Source organism: Clarias gariepinus, chromosome 24 (assembly GCF_024256425.1).
Source record: "Clarias gariepinus isolate MV-2021 ecotype Netherlands chromosome 24, CGAR_prim_01v2, whole genome shotgun sequence".
In the NCBI taxonomy this organism is placed as follows: Eukaryota; Metazoa; Chordata; class Actinopteri; order Siluriformes; family Clariidae; genus Clarias; species Clarias gariepinus.
In genome coordinates, this window is record NC_071123.1 from 23,139,327 (window position 1) to 23,153,897 (window position 14,571).

Consider the following 14,571-nt stretch of genomic DNA (forward strand, 5'->3'; position numbering starts at 1 on the left):
AACCAAGGCATAGAATAAAAGAACAAAAGAAAGAAAGATATCCATAGGGAAAGAAAGAAAGAAAGAAAGAAAGAAGAAAAAAAGAAAGAAATTAGTAAATCGATCGAGCAATCCAAAGTAAAGACATAGAAAAAAAAGAAAGAAAGAAAGAAAGAAAGAAAGAAAGAAAGAAATCCAAAGTGTAAGAAAGAAAGATAAAAATTAAGTTTACAAAAATTTAAAGAAAAAGAAAGAGACACAAAGGGTAAGAAAAAAAACAACGAAGAAAAAAAATTATTTAAAAAAAATAAAGAAAGAAAATAATCTGGGGACAGCTAATCATGCTGTTCATCATCTGACGTTGGAACGGTGGGAACTTTAGGGCTTCGGAATACTGACCTTTTGGCTCCTACATCACAGGTTTATGTGGCCGAATGGCAATAAAATAAGACGTTCCGTCTAGCATCGGAGCTTCACTCCACATGTTCAGTAAGCAACATGACCTCAACTTTCCTCACTGTCGTCTTGCACAACCATGCTGAGCCTGACTCCCTCGTTCTAACAATAACAGATCGGGAATGATTTTACTCAACACCATCTGGCAACAATGACTTGGCCCAGTAAGTCTGCACCAGGCAAAGCAGAGGCTTAACTGAAACCAGGGACCGAAACTAAGTGAGACAGCACTCTTTCCTGCTCAGGGTCATGGTGGATCTGGGGCAAATCACAGAACTCCTAGATGTGAGGCAGGAATTAGGTTCTAATGGGACACTACAGTATATCGCAGGGTACTGTGCACACACTTGTTCACAGCTAGGAGCAATGTAGTGATGCCAGGTAACCCACTGGCATGGTGTGAGGTGGGAGGAACCAGGAGAACCTGGAGGACTTCCAAATAGTGAAGCCTGCTCTACCAGCCAAACATGTCCTTGTGGTAAAGGTAGCTCAATGGTTAACATTTTCTTCATGCTAGTGGGTTTGTGTCCAATATCGTTAGTTAAACCCTGGACCCTGAACTTTCCTGACCTTCTCATCTTTTTCATGTGATTACATACTGCTTCATTTGCTAACAGTGCATTATACAGAGTGCACGTCAAAGACTGATTTCACTTTTCAAGTAGTTTATTAGCTGCAACTGGCTACACAAATGAGAGAAGACGTTTGTAGACTTTCCCTTTTCCTTAGTATCACGGGATCTTATGAAAACCAAACCTGTCTCTGGATCCATTTTGCACGCCTCCGTTGCTGAACGCTCGGGTGCAATGTTGCTGAAAGAAATTCCTCACAATCTGTTACTGATTTTTCTTTTGTATTTTCACTTCTGGCACTGCTGCTTTTCATGCTCAGGAAACGTTTAAAGTGCTTGGACAGCCACTGTACTGTACCGTACCTTCTGTACTTCAGGAATGGAATGGAAATTTTCAGAGTGGCCTGGATGTTTTGGAAAATCCAAATGTATTATATTACAAAACCTTTTTGCGTAAACATCTTTTGACAGAAGCCAAAATGAAATGTGATCTTTAAACCTTCGGGCCTAGAAAGCAGCGCAATTCCGCAGTTCATACAATGACCTCTTGTGGCCATTAGAGGCATAGTTGAGTGACTTACCCCAGTCCAAAGAGATCAAGTGAAGAGAGGTTGAGTTAAATAATGGTAGTTTTTATGTTGGCCCTCGTTTGTCTGAAAACTGCAGCACTACAGATAACAGTTTGAGGGTTGTTTGGAATGTTCTTAGAATGTTACGTATTTGGTTCCTAGAGCATCCAAACTGTCCATTTTTTCTTGATGTTTTGGAAATATTGTAGATAATGTCCTGGAAACATTTTTGATAAAAGTCCAACAATGTTTTGGATCACATTCTGTCAACATTTTGAATAATGTTCTCTAAACATTTTTAAAAGGTTTGTAAAAACCGTTTAGGAGCTACAGTATATTCGTAGGATGCAACAGTGCCACAGGTACTGGCTCCAAGTTTTAATCCTCCCTGATCATGTCAAAAATTCCATTAAATGAGATCTCTTTGCAAACTTCTTCTCAATTTTTCTCCCAAACACATCAGTTTACTTGAAGCTTGTTAGCAAGTGGAATCATGTAGAAGTTGTTCCCCTAACTAAGCAGACTTTTTTACGCATTTAAACGAAACTAGTGACCAAACGACCTTGACTGACCTACTCACTGTCTCTCTTAGAGATGCACTACCCATGTTATGCCTACGCCTACCGGTATAATTTAGTTTTTTTTGTTGACATTGTGCTAAGTCAGCTCTACCTCAGTCGAAATGAAACTTGAGCACAGAAACGCTATAATCTAGGTTTGGATTTGTGGGAACATCTATGCACTGAATGTGTGCAGGTAAGATAGATAAGTACAAGCAACCATACTAAAAACAGCGTTAGATACAGTAAATTTAGTCTTCTGAAGTTAAAACTTAAGCAAATAAATAAAGAGGTTTATGTGGTTAATGTTGAGAAAAAAATTAGTCCTAGGCAAAATAGGAGCCATATTTCCCAATAACACTAGGGTTTAAAACCTTTTTTAAATAAATGCCGAGGTTTGTACAACCAAAAAGTAGGTGTCCATTTTAACTACATCATTCAGTGGTATAAATGTTACCAGATGTATCAACTGACAAGTTGTCTTCTTCCCAGTACAACAGTTCCAGTTGTTGAGGGTTGTTAGCTTCATTTTTTAAATATTAATTTAAAAATATCCAGTTTGGGAAACTTATGAGTTCCTCTTTTCCAAAAAGTGTAGTTTTTGTTTTCATTTCATGTTTGGATGGTTTCCATGCTTGTATCTCGCAATGTCTTGGACAGGTGATCCACGATTACGTTTCTCAGCGTATCTCTGTTTACATACAAGCAAGGTTTCTTATTACCTCCAGAATTTATGTTTAGCTAAGCAATCCAAGATCTCGTCTATAAATACAGGCACACTGGTATTGAGTCTCCATCACACCTCCCTTGTTGTTCCTTCCTTTCCCTTCCATGCGCTAATTCCTGATAACCATGGCAAACTCCTATATGTGTTGTCTGTGTGCTGATGAGCTGCGGGACCCTGTTACCATCCCTTGTGGAGATGAATTTTGCCTGGAATGTATCAAGATCTACTGGGACCAGTTGGATCACCTGGGTGTCTACAGTTGCCCAGAGTGCCGGGCAACCTTCACTCCTCGTCCTGTCCTTCGCCGCAACGTGCCCACTGTTAGTTCTCGTGAACGTCACTCTCCCTCAACAGCGATAACACCCTTTTTAGACCTCAAGAGGGACATGTTGTGTGACTTCTGCACAGGCCCAAAGAACCGGGCGGTCAAGTCTTGCCTGGTGTGTCTGGCGTACTACTGCGAGATACATGTCAAGCCTCACTATGAGTCAGCCACATTCAAGCGGCACAAGCTGGTTGATGAGTTAGGGCAGCTAGATCGTAAGATCTGCCCACAGCACGAGAAGAGCCTGGAGCTGTTCTGCAGATCAGATCAGATGTGTATCTGCGTTCTCTGCACAGTGAAGGAGCACCGTGGTCATGACACAGTGAGTGCCGAGGACGAACGCGCCGACAAGCAGGTAGGGCAGTTTTTAAAAAAACTGACATTTAACAAAAAATTTCAACTAACTTTTAGATATGGCTTGATCGAAATTTGCTGGTTGGAAGGAGATTGTAAGAATTGCAAGCTGTTGAGGGTCATGCTATGATTATGAGAGATAAAAATGTCTAGTAAATAAAATATAAAGACCATATTGGCTAGGACTGGAATTTCCTACAGTCGACTTGAGGCTTCAATAACAAAAAGAACTCCATATTAACTTCAACTGTTGTATTGAACTTCCAGTCTTCCAACACACAGCATGACTGCAGATCAATTCCAGCTATCCATTATTACCCAAATGAGGATGGGTTCCCTGTTGAGTCTGGTTTCTCTCAAGGTTTCTTCCTATTTCTAAATCAGGGAGTTTCTTCCTCAGCACAGTCGCCCTCGGCTTCCTCATCAGAGACAATCTAATGATTTTGATTCACACACATTTTTTCAGATTTCATACAAATTTCCATGATCTTTTGATTGTGTAAAGCTGCTTTGCAACAATGACAATGGTTAAAACCGCTAGTCAAATAAAATGTCATTTAATTGAAATATTGCTTAGTGACTAAATGGCATGCTGAGACATTTAATCATTGTGCAATGACAAAGGTTCTACAGTCTTCCAATTATGTAAATAAATATGGCAAAGATGAAAAATGTACAATTGTAACCTGATGGCTGTACAGTTCCTGGGATCAACTAGCATCCAAGATGTATCCCAATGTTCCTGAGATTGGCTCCAAATCCACCATGACCCTGATCAGGAGAACAGCTTAATAAAGATAAATTCCAGGACAAAATCAGTATCGATTGGCAAAACACAGTACATTCTCATGGGTGCAAATGTTTCTTTAGAAAGTGCTGGTGGTGACCCAGTCTGAAGTCCAGCATGTTATCCAGGAGCGCATGAAAGAACTGCAGGATCTCAGACACCACGTCGATGTCCTAAAGGTGAGTTTATTGACTGCTTTCAAGGACTTTGCTGCCATCTGTTGGTAGCCATCCATTGTTTGCCCACTTTGCTGTCTAATGCCTACAAAAGCAATTAAGTATTTAGTCTCCAGTACTATAACCAATAAAATAACCTCTTTAAAAAGGCCTCTGGTTGCCTATTTATTATCTATATTTCCAGTCAGCCATTTGTAAGCCATTTAATGCATCAGACCAGTCCTGAGGTATGAATAATGAAAAATGAGTATTAACTTGTGCTTGCGTTTGCCTCGTGGCTTTAGGGTAGTGCTCACCGCGCCCAAGAGGCCAGCGACAAGATCTTCAGCGAGATGCTGCAATCTGTAGAACGCTGGCATGCAGAGATTTGCCAGCTCATTCAAGCTAACCTGCAGGTTGCCATGGCACAGGCAAGCAATCTATAAGACTATAAAAGTTCCCAGATTGGTTATCAAATTTTTTTCCTAATGATCATCTTAACTGAGGGAACAGATCTTTTTGGAAAAAGCACACTGTCTAGATTATTAATTAAGACAACAGCTATTATAATAACTGTTTGTACCTTTGTACTTTTTCTGAAATGCGTCACCTGTTTAATGCCTTAAATGGATTTATCTACATAAATGTACATTTTTATGTATATATTAAAATATTGCCAGGCTGATAGCTATTTGGTGCGGCTGGAGCAGGAGATCATGGAGTTACAGCGGCGTGATGCAGAGTTACGGCACGTACTTGACACAGAGGACAGCATCTATTTTTTACAGGTACACCTCCACGTTCCTGACCTACACACAGATATCTCTTCAGACACTAATACACAGCCACCTGAACCACCCTTGGATAGATTTAGAAACCCACAACAGATATGTGCTTGATTTATTTCTCCAATCGATAGCAGTAGGAGGCTTGAGTACTGTTACCAAAGACATATTTATGTACAATGTAGATGTCCAGTTTTTCAGCACACATAAGCTATTGGAAATGACTACAATGTTTCCTATTTGATTGAGACTTCGAATTGACAGTTTAACCCATTATTGATGCAAACAAAATTTTCCAGACTTTTCCTTTGATGTGCATTGCCCCAGAGCCAATGGTGCCCAAAGTCCTGATCAACCAAGAGTTCTCTTTTAATGATGTAACCAAAACTGTGACGGACATGAAAGAATACCTGGATGACATCTGCAAAAAAGAGCTGGACAACTTATCTAAAAAAGGTGACCAGGGAAACACTAGTTTTTGTTACCTAGCATGAGGAAGTATTCTGGTTTAATTACATTTTTTGGTCCCCCACCCATAGTAAGTGACATGCCGGTGTACATGTTAAACCCCAGAGTTGAGGCTCGATTTAAAAGTAAGATGATTCAAACTTCCCTTGTTATTTAGCATTCTTTTTAAAGGATTTGTTCATTAATTTATGCAATTGTCGACTTTTAATAAATATTTTAGATAGCGTTTCCTTTACACCATTAAAAGCTGACCTTCAGGAGCCCAAAAGTCGAGCGGACTTCCTCAGATGTAAGTTGCAATTGATTACGCTTTAGTTAACTTCGCATTGTTGGATCATATTCAGAACTGGGCTGTAATGCTCATTGCCCTCATATAAGATTTTGTATCAATTTTGTACTTTGTACAAAAGCGGCAGTGGCATAACCAGTCAAGTCTAAGATGATTCATAGTAAAGCTGAATGATTTTTAAAAATTTAAGACCATGATACAGTTTATGAGGACCTGGTATTAGAACTTGTATATAAATGAATACTCATTTTACTCATTTCTGAAATGTCCTCATGGTAAACAGATACAGTGAGACTTACCTTTGACCCCAATACGGCCTATAAGGAGTTGCTTCTATCCAATGGGAACCGCAGGGTCGTTCGAAAACGCGGAGGACATTTTTACCCTGATCATCCAGAACGCTTTGACGGCTTTTGCCAGGTATTGTGTTTGAGTTTTGGCGATAGAAGGATAGTTTCTTATTCTTTTAATTTGATTGTAGTCAGTTGTGGTTGGGTTATTTATTTTTGTTTTACACTGGCTTTACACAAATTATTCTACAATAGAATTATTGAAGTTTAAAATTTTTTGTTCCATTTTTCACGTTGAAAAATTTTATTCAATTGCATAATCCTGGAATTTATCTGGTTTGTCCCAGGTCTTGTGTGCTGAGGCTTTGAGTGGCTTCCGGCATTACTGGGAAGTGGATTGGAGTGGCGAGTTCTCCATTGGCGTCACCTACAAAAGCATCAGCCGCAAAGGCAAGAACTCACATTGCCTCCTCGGTTACAACAACCAATCCTGGAGCCTTCTGTGTTCCGACTCTGGATACTCGGCCTGGCACAACAAGATGGATAAAGATGTTTCACGTGCGCCCATGGCCTCAAGGATTGGTGTCTATCTCGATTACGCTGGTAATTCAGTGTCTTTCTATGCCGTGTCAGAAACTATGGAGCTCATCTACCGGTTCCAGGCCATGTTCTCCGAGCCACTATATGCCGGGTTTGGAGTCGGCGCCTCTGTAACGTTATGCTCACCGGAAAAGATCACGGAGCTGTACGCCTGAGGGCACCATCAAGCTGAAACATAATTATTCCTGTTGTCAGCAGGGGCCAACACTAGATCAAGTCAATGTTCTTGGAAAATCAATGACTTCATAACAGTCGAGTTCTACTCTAAAGCTTCTTAAAAAAGAAAACCTTAACATGTAATTTTTTTGTACATTAACTTTTTGAATTAGCATGCTTACTAGGCAAAAGAGTAATGTCTGCTGTCATGGTTTATAAGCTGGGTTGAAAAAAGTACAAGTTAGTAGTTAGGTGAAAAGATGAGAGTTAGGTGCTCTAGTGAGAGTATTGACAATGTGTCAAAATCTTACTTTAAAAACTTACTTTCTACCTTTGAAAAACACACATTTGCTAGCTGTATGCTTGGATTACCATGCTTTTGTAATTAAACTGAAGTAAGATACGCTGGAAATATTCATCTAACATTCATTATATAGAATCTGATTGGCTGCCTATGCTAGGTTAATATGGAATTAGCAAAGAAAGCAAGGTAATTTTATATAGTCTTTGTTTACTCATATTATTCATATATTTGTGTTGTTTTTTAGCATTTTTAAACTTTGACCAAATTTTTACAATTTGTATTATTTTACATATATTTTTATATTAAGCAAAAGCTTTTAGGAACCTTATTACAAGTCAAAAGTTTGGACACACCTTCCCTCTTAAAGGGGAGTGGAAATTGCTTATAACTGTTGAAAAAGGAAAAACAATGAATTAAACTTGATTTTTGCTTTGTGATCGTTTTTTATTTCCCAACGAAATTATTAAACAATATAATCTTCAACCATCACCCATTATAACATACAAGGGAAAACCCGAGTAACAAATCCAACAAATAATAATAATTTAAAAAAAAAGAAATTAAAACAAACAAAAAAACACGGGGCTGATTTTAAATCACTTATGTGCACGTGTTAACAGAATAAGATACGTTTAAATGTACCAACTTTGCATATATTCCAATAATCTCAGAATTTTGTGCGGAAGTGCTGTCTAGGTATTCAGAATCTCAAGGCTAGTTTGTATTGTTTATTTTGGTTATCAAATCATCCTTCTTTCATATTGACATACAGGTTTTCCATCTGCTTTTCCATACAGTTCATCCTCTGTTCCATCCATCAATCATACGCACGCCCCATCTTAAAATGTGTATTTTTTAGCATAATCTCCGATCTCAATCTGTATCAAACCTACATTAAAAATTTGCAGTTTGACAACAAAAAAAAATGTATTTAGTGCCTTGCACGTGTTTTGTCGGTTTTTAATCTTAAATATTAATATTTGTGCTACAGCGCAAAAAATCCAACTACAGCTTATTTAGAGTTTTCCGGGAACTGGCACAATTATGGGTTACGAAAGAAAAAAAAATTGTTGAAATTGATACCATGTTTATTCATCTATGGACGAACAACTCGTGAAAATAACCACCTCAAACTATTTCTATCTCTAAAGAAAAAAAAAAAAAAAAAATCACAAACATCAATTTTTATTGTACTTTTTTTCTACTTTTATTATTCTTCCCCACCAGAAATAATACACCTATCTAAAAAAAAAAACTTATATAAATCAAATATACTTTATAAATTCAACACGCACACCTCCGAAGCTGCAACAGAAACGCTATAAATATCATTATATATATTCATTCCACGGCTTAGAATATCCTCTTGCGTCATTTATCTTAAGGCGTCATCTATACACGGGTAAAGCTTAAGCTTAAACGTTACTACTTTGGCGTAGACTGCTACTGTCGCGAAACTAGCGAGCGCTCTCTATCGAGTGAATAATTACTGACTCGTTCGACATCAAGAGATGGAATCTTAACTCCAGACCTACAGCTGGGGAATCTGCACGTTTTCCCACTTATCACTTAAACAGAAAGTCCAGGAGAAATTAATACAGAAGACAAAAATAAAAGAAAATACTTATCTTGTTTAATTACACGAAATCTAATATTTTGTGTACTGCAGCTACGCGGGAAAGGGTTTATACACAACACACACACACACCTCACACTGTAACTTCTGACACACTGCTATCTGTTTAAAAGAAAAGAGAAGAAGTGAGAAGCAGGTTTGATGGATATCAAGCTCAAATTTGACTGAGAAATGTGCTTTAATCTTTTCTCATCCACTTTCTTTTTTTAAAGAAATTATTATTATTAAATGTTATCACAGACTGAAATAATTAGAAAAAAAAAATTATTAAATGCCTGAAAAGCTTTCACTTAAGGATGTTTTCCCCCATCACCATGAAGCATGAGCTTCACACACACAGGTCTTTAAAACCAGAACTTGTATTTTCTTAAAGACAAATTCTTCAATCATAAAAGTCACCGTTTAAAAAAAAAAAAAAAATGAAGATTAATCTCTTTCCACCCATAAAACACAAACAGTTCAAAAATGTAAAAATTAACTATGAAAATCAGCGCCAAAAATAAACGTTTGTTTTTTTAAACTACTTAAACTTATTAATGCTTTTAAAAACAAAAAATATATCATTAAATGTTTAAAATTAACATCACGGTTTGTATTTAGAAAGCAATCAGTAGTTTTAGTGTTTTTATATTTTTTCTTTTTTCTTTCATGCAACAGAACAAAATGTTAATAAGAGTAATAATGATGATAAAAATAATAAATTTTTGTTGGGTTTTGTTTTTGATCTCAAAACACCCATAATTTTTTTTTTTTTTGCTTTGGTTTCAGTCTAAGAAACTGATTTCGAGCAGCGTTTGAGCTGAACTGCAAGGCTAGGAAGGTCAGAGAGAGAGAGAGAGAGAGAGAGAGAGAAGGAAGACACTAAGAGCTGCCACTGCTTCATCTTTAGCTTAAAAATAAAGCAAATAAAAGCGTAAAACAGACGCTGCTGAGGATTAAGAGGGACTCCGCGTGCAGTCCTGGACAGTAAGCATTAAACTGTACAGCGTAGCGAGGTCAAACCTGTACCGCTAATCTCACACACACATACACAAGTCAGCCCAGGCATGTGCGTCTCGATAGCTACAGCACCCGTTTTCCATTGATGATGACATCATCGAACTCCTCCTGTGTCGAGAGAGAGAGGGTGATTATATCGTTTGTAAAATGTTATAGGATTCTCTGTAATAAAAATGTCTGTGTTATTTAATCACTGATATTTTTTTATTTTTGAAATTAGCCCCGCCCCCAATTAGAACAGAGCTGTGCATATACTAGGAATAAACTTTTTTTTTTTTTGGTGACTTAATGAAAACACAAACAAAATAAAAAAAAAATCCATGCTCCTCCTTTACATTTAGCTCCACCCCGTTTCTTTAGATAAAAGGAAAATAAAAAAGTAAATAAGGTGTTAAAAATAACCGCTACACCGCGTGCAGCTCCCTCACCTCGTCGCTCTCTCGGTCCTCTTCCCCCTCCCCGTTGTCCACGTCCTCGTCCTCCTCCTCGTCATGAGCGTCGGATGCTCCTGCACGCCGGAGCAGTTCGCGCAGACGTGGGTCTGGCCTGTAGAGGGCGCAGTAGAGCGGTGTGTGTCCGGAGTAAGAGCGCTGATCCACGTTGGCGCCGCTCCGAAGCAGCAGCTCCAGCGCGGGGCAGCTCTGGCGCTCCACGGCCCAGTGCAGCGGCGAACGACCCGCACCCTGATCCTGCACGCGGGGAAGGATGCGGAAAGGTTAGAATGGCATTACCGTAGGTTTAAAAAAAAAAAAAAAAAAAAAAAAAAAAAAAACGCGGCGTGGGGGCATCTCTCACCGTCTGGTTGACGTCGGCTCCAGCCTCCAGCAGCGTGCTGATAATGTCACACCTCCCCTTCTGTATGGCCATGTGCAGGGCGCTGAGTCCTACAGGGAGAGAGAGAGAGAGAGAGAAAGAGAGAGATGATAAAGGGAACTTTTCCTGTTGACCATTAAACCAGTCTGTCGCTCTTGAACTCATGTGTACTGACGCGTGTTCGTGTTGGTGTAGGTGTGTGTACCTGCGTAGTTGTAGATGTCGAGGTGTTGAGGCAGAGTGCGTCTCGAGCCCGTCAGCTCCCTCACACACTCTGCGTGCAGCTCACTTACGGCCAGGTGCACCGCAGTGTTGCCTCCTCTCTCCTGCAGCTCCACACTCGCCCCGGCTTTTAGCAGCGCGCACACACACTCGCTGCGTCCCAAGATCACCGCCATGTGCAGCGCCGTCTGACACACACACACGTTAAAAAAAAATAAAAAAGAAAGCAGTATAAACGGAAAAGAAAGACAGGTATGCGCGTCTCACCTGTCCCAGGTCGTTCTGGATGTCCAGGTACGGTGTCCAGGTGGGGTTCAGTGTGACGAGCTCCAGCAGCTGATGGAAAAACTCCCACTGCTCGTGGATGAGCGACAGGTGCAGCGCCCTGCGCAAAGGAAAGAGGTCAAAGGTCAGGTCAGAGTACAAACGGATCAACCCCAGGATCACCGTCCTCACCGCTGTTGGTAGTGTCAGTGGTGGTTGTAGCGTTGACGGTTGTATTAACGTTGGTTGTACTGATGGTGGTAGCAATGGTGGTAGTGTGTTACCGTTGAGTGTATTGATGATGGTGTTGTCAGTAATGGTGATAGTACTGATGGTAATGTTAATGTTAGGTATACTAGTGGTAATGCCGGTGTCACTATTGATGTTGTTGTTGGTGTTATTGGAGGTAGTGTTAACATTAGGTGTATTGATGGGGTGGATATCGCCAATATTATTTGTCTTATTGGTGTTTGTTATAGTGGTGGCGTTATTGGTGGTAATGGCAATGCTTAAGGTGTTGCTCATAGTTTTTGCAGTGTTAGTGATGGTGTTAGTCACGATAACGTTAGCGTTATTGGTTTTTTTGGTGTTCGTTGGTGGTAATGTTGGTGTTTGTCGACAAAAATAAACCTTTAGGAGCATTTGTGAAATGGAATGCAGCAATTCACTAGCGACAGTCAATTTCTGATATCTAGCCAGGTTAAATACAATACTTCATACACACACACACACACACACACACAGGCCACAAAACCCAAGTTTCAAGAGCTGTCAGGATTTAAGAAGAACAAAAAATAAAAATAAAACACTTAACAGGAATAACTTTAATGGTAATGTTGGTGCTGGTTGGTCTGGTGATGCTGATGGTTCTAATAATGCTGATGGTGTTGGTTCTAATGTTGGTGGTCACAGTGGTATTGCTTAGTGGTAATGTTGGTTGTAGCATTGATCAGGTTAGTGGTTGTGGTCAAACTGATGATGGTTGTTGCACTGGTGATGTTAGTGTTATTGTAGGTGGTTATTGTCATATTTCTGAAGGTGGTAATGTTGGTGGTTATGGTGGTACTGCTGATTAATTTTATTGATAATGCTGATGGTAATGTTGATGGTTATGGTGGAATTGCTGATGGTGCTAGTTGTATCACTGGTAGTAGTGGTAAGTGTTGGTGACTGACGTAGTTAGTGGTAATACTCATGGATTCATTGGTTATGCTAATGGTTATGGTGGTTTTGCCGATGGTTTTAGTGGTAATTTTGGTGGTTATGGTGGTATTGCTGATAGTTGCTAGTTGTAGAACTGATGGTGTTAGTGGTAATGCTGATGGTGTTAGTATTAATTTGGGTTGTTTTGCAGATGGTGCTATTTGTAGCACCCATAGTGTTAGTGGTAAGGCTAATGGTTTACAAGTTTCCTCACTGTGGGACAAATAAAGTTATATCTTATTTTATGGTGGTAATGCTGACGGTGTTAATATAATGTAGTTGTATTTTGTTGCATTGTACCTACATGTGCAGTGACGATGTTGATTACTGACGGTGGTAATGATAATGCTGATAGTGTTGATGGTAATGTTGTAGTGTTGATGGTGTTGGTGGTAACGTCGGTGGCATTACTGACGGTGGTAACGTCGGTGGCATTACTGACGGTGGTAACGTTGGTGGCATTACTGACGGTGGTAACGTTGGTGGTAATGATAATGCCGATAGTGTTGACGGTAATGTTGATGGTGTTAGTGGTAACGTTGGTGGCATTACTGACGGTGGTAATGTTGGTGGTAACGTCGGTGGCATTACTGACGGTGGTAATGATAATGCTGATAGTGTTGATGGTAATGTTGTAGTGTTGATGGTAACGTTGGTGGCATTACTGACGATGGTAACGTTGGTGGCATTACTGACGGTGGTAACGTTGGTGGTAATGATAATGCCGATAGTGTTGACGGTAATGTTGATGGTGTTAGTGGTAATGTTGGTGGTAATACTGACGGTGATAGTGATAATGTTGGTGATAATACCGATGGTGCTGATGGGATCGGTTCTGATCCAGCGGGTTTTCCGGTACTCACGTGTCTCCGTCCTCTGATATGAAGCTGAGCGTGTTGAAGATCTCCTCTCGCCGCCGGTCCTGCGTCTCCGGTCCGGGCTGGTGAGTCGTTGCCGGGTTCGGTTCGCTCAGGATCACGGTACCGATGCGCTCAGACAGACTCCTTACCGTCTCGTCGTTGATCGAGTCCCCGATGGCGGAGTCCAGCCTCTCAGTCTCGGTCCCATCCAGAGCTCCAGCGCAGTGGACCGAGCCCCAGGGGTCCGTGGGCTCCGGCGGTTCGGCGGTCCGGACCTGGATCCGGACCGGCTCCTCCGGGGCGTCGATGCTGATGAACTCGGTGCTGATGAGCGAGTCCAGGCCGCTGTCGCACCAGTCCTCCGGCTGCTTCTCCGAGCCCGAACCGAACTTCGGCCCGACCCCGAGGCCTGACTGTTTCCCAGCATGACTTCTGAGATTCGGAGCGAGATCCCGATAAGTCCACTCCATTGGGATCCGGATCGGGTTTATCAGAACCGCTAAACTCTTCTAAACGTTAGCTAGCTTCCCCGAGCTAGCTAAACTCGCCGAGTAAACTTAGCAATCGCGGCTCATTTTACGAGCTTCTTTCTAAACATATTCCGTCTCAGTGCAGCTCCAGCTCGCCCAGCAGCTCCACCCTCCCCGTCCGGATCATTTTTCAAACCCCAGGAACCCGAGTTGACACCCGGGGGAACCGCACAGCTCGAGTCCACTCCTGGATTTTTCCAGAAAAGGCCACTTTAGCCTTAGCTGGCTGCGCTGACTTTTTTTTCCCCACCCGTATCACGACAAGTCCCGCCTCGCTGCCTGTGATTGGCTAATCGAGCCTCGTCGTTATGTACGCACTGAACGGGAATCTGTCTTGTAGGACAGGGAGTCTGGCCAATCGCAGGACAGGAGGGCGTGGCTTGACGGAATATGGGTAGTGAAGATAATCAGAGTGCTACCAGTGTAGGGGATTTCCTGGGAAATTCCCAAAGCCACCAATAATAATGGGAGCCTATCCCGAGGGCGGAGAGTGACGCGCATGCGCAGTGAGGGCAGCGCCAGACTGGTTTGTTTGGGGGATTTTGTTACAGTACATCCAGTTCTGCAAATAGAAAACACCAGTTAATGTAATGTGTGTTAGGTTGAGTGAAGGTTTGGGAAATTCCATTAGAGGTTTCTTTGTCCAAACAAACAAGCAATAAACAAACA

The 14,571-nt window shown here is 41.0% G+C and overlaps 2 protein-coding genes across 2 annotated transcripts; one reads left to right on the forward strand and one right to left on the reverse strand.

Annotated features, from left to right (window-relative positions):
• Positions 1-2,775: 2,775 nt before the first annotated feature.
• On the forward strand, positions 2,776-7,812 carry ftr84 (finTRIM family, member 84). The gene is made up of 9 exons (XM_053485172.1): positions 2,776-3,542; positions 4,412-4,507; positions 4,789-4,914; positions 5,164-5,271; positions 5,568-5,724; positions 5,808-5,861; positions 5,957-6,025; positions 6,309-6,445; positions 6,663-7,812. The coding sequence occupies exons 1-9, from the start codon at positions 2,988-2,990 to the stop codon at positions 7,068-7,070; spliced, it is 1,710 nt and encodes a 569-aa protein (XP_053341147.1). The 5' UTR covers positions 2,776-2,987; the 3' UTR covers positions 7,071-7,812.
• Positions 7,799-14,268, reverse strand: nfkbib (nuclear factor of kappa light polypeptide gene enhancer in B-cells inhibitor, beta). Its single transcript, XM_053485197.1, has 6 exons — positions 13,376-14,268; positions 11,313-11,430; positions 11,029-11,233; positions 10,806-10,894; positions 10,439-10,699; positions 7,799-10,118 (listed from the first exon to the last, which is right to left on the reverse strand). Exons 1-6 carry the CDS (start codon positions 13,840-13,842, stop codon positions 10,074-10,076), a joined length of 1,185 nt encoding a protein of 394 aa, XP_053341172.1. The 5' UTR covers positions 13,843-14,268; the 3' UTR covers positions 7,799-10,073.
• Positions 14,269-14,571: the final 303 nt, after the last annotated feature.

Bases quoted from the DNA above. Each gene is read 5' to 3' on its own strand.
- ftr84 (XM_053485172.1), top strand. From the start codon at position 2,988: ATGGCAAACTCCTATATGTGTTGTCTGTGTGCTGATGAGCTGCGGGAC. The intron at 4,508-4,788 runs GTGAGTTTATTG...TCGTGGCTTTAG, and splicing joins ACCACGTCGATGTCCTAAAG to GGTAGTGCTCACCGCGCCCA. The intron at 5,272-5,567 runs GTACACCTCCAC...AAAATTTTCCAG, and splicing joins ACAGCATCTATTTTTTACAG to ACTTTTCCTTTGATGTGCAT.
- nfkbib (XM_053485197.1), bottom strand. From the start codon at position 13,842: ATGGAGTGGACTTATCGGGATCTCGCTCCGAATCTCAGAAGTCATGCT. The intron at 11,234-11,312 runs GTGAGACGCGCA...TGTGTGTGTCAG, and splicing joins TCCAGAACGACCTGGGACAG to ACGGCGCTGCACATGGCGGT. The intron at 10,895-11,028 runs GTACACACACCT...CTCTCCCTGTAG, and splicing joins CGACATCTACAACTACGCAG to GACTCAGCGCCCTGCACATG.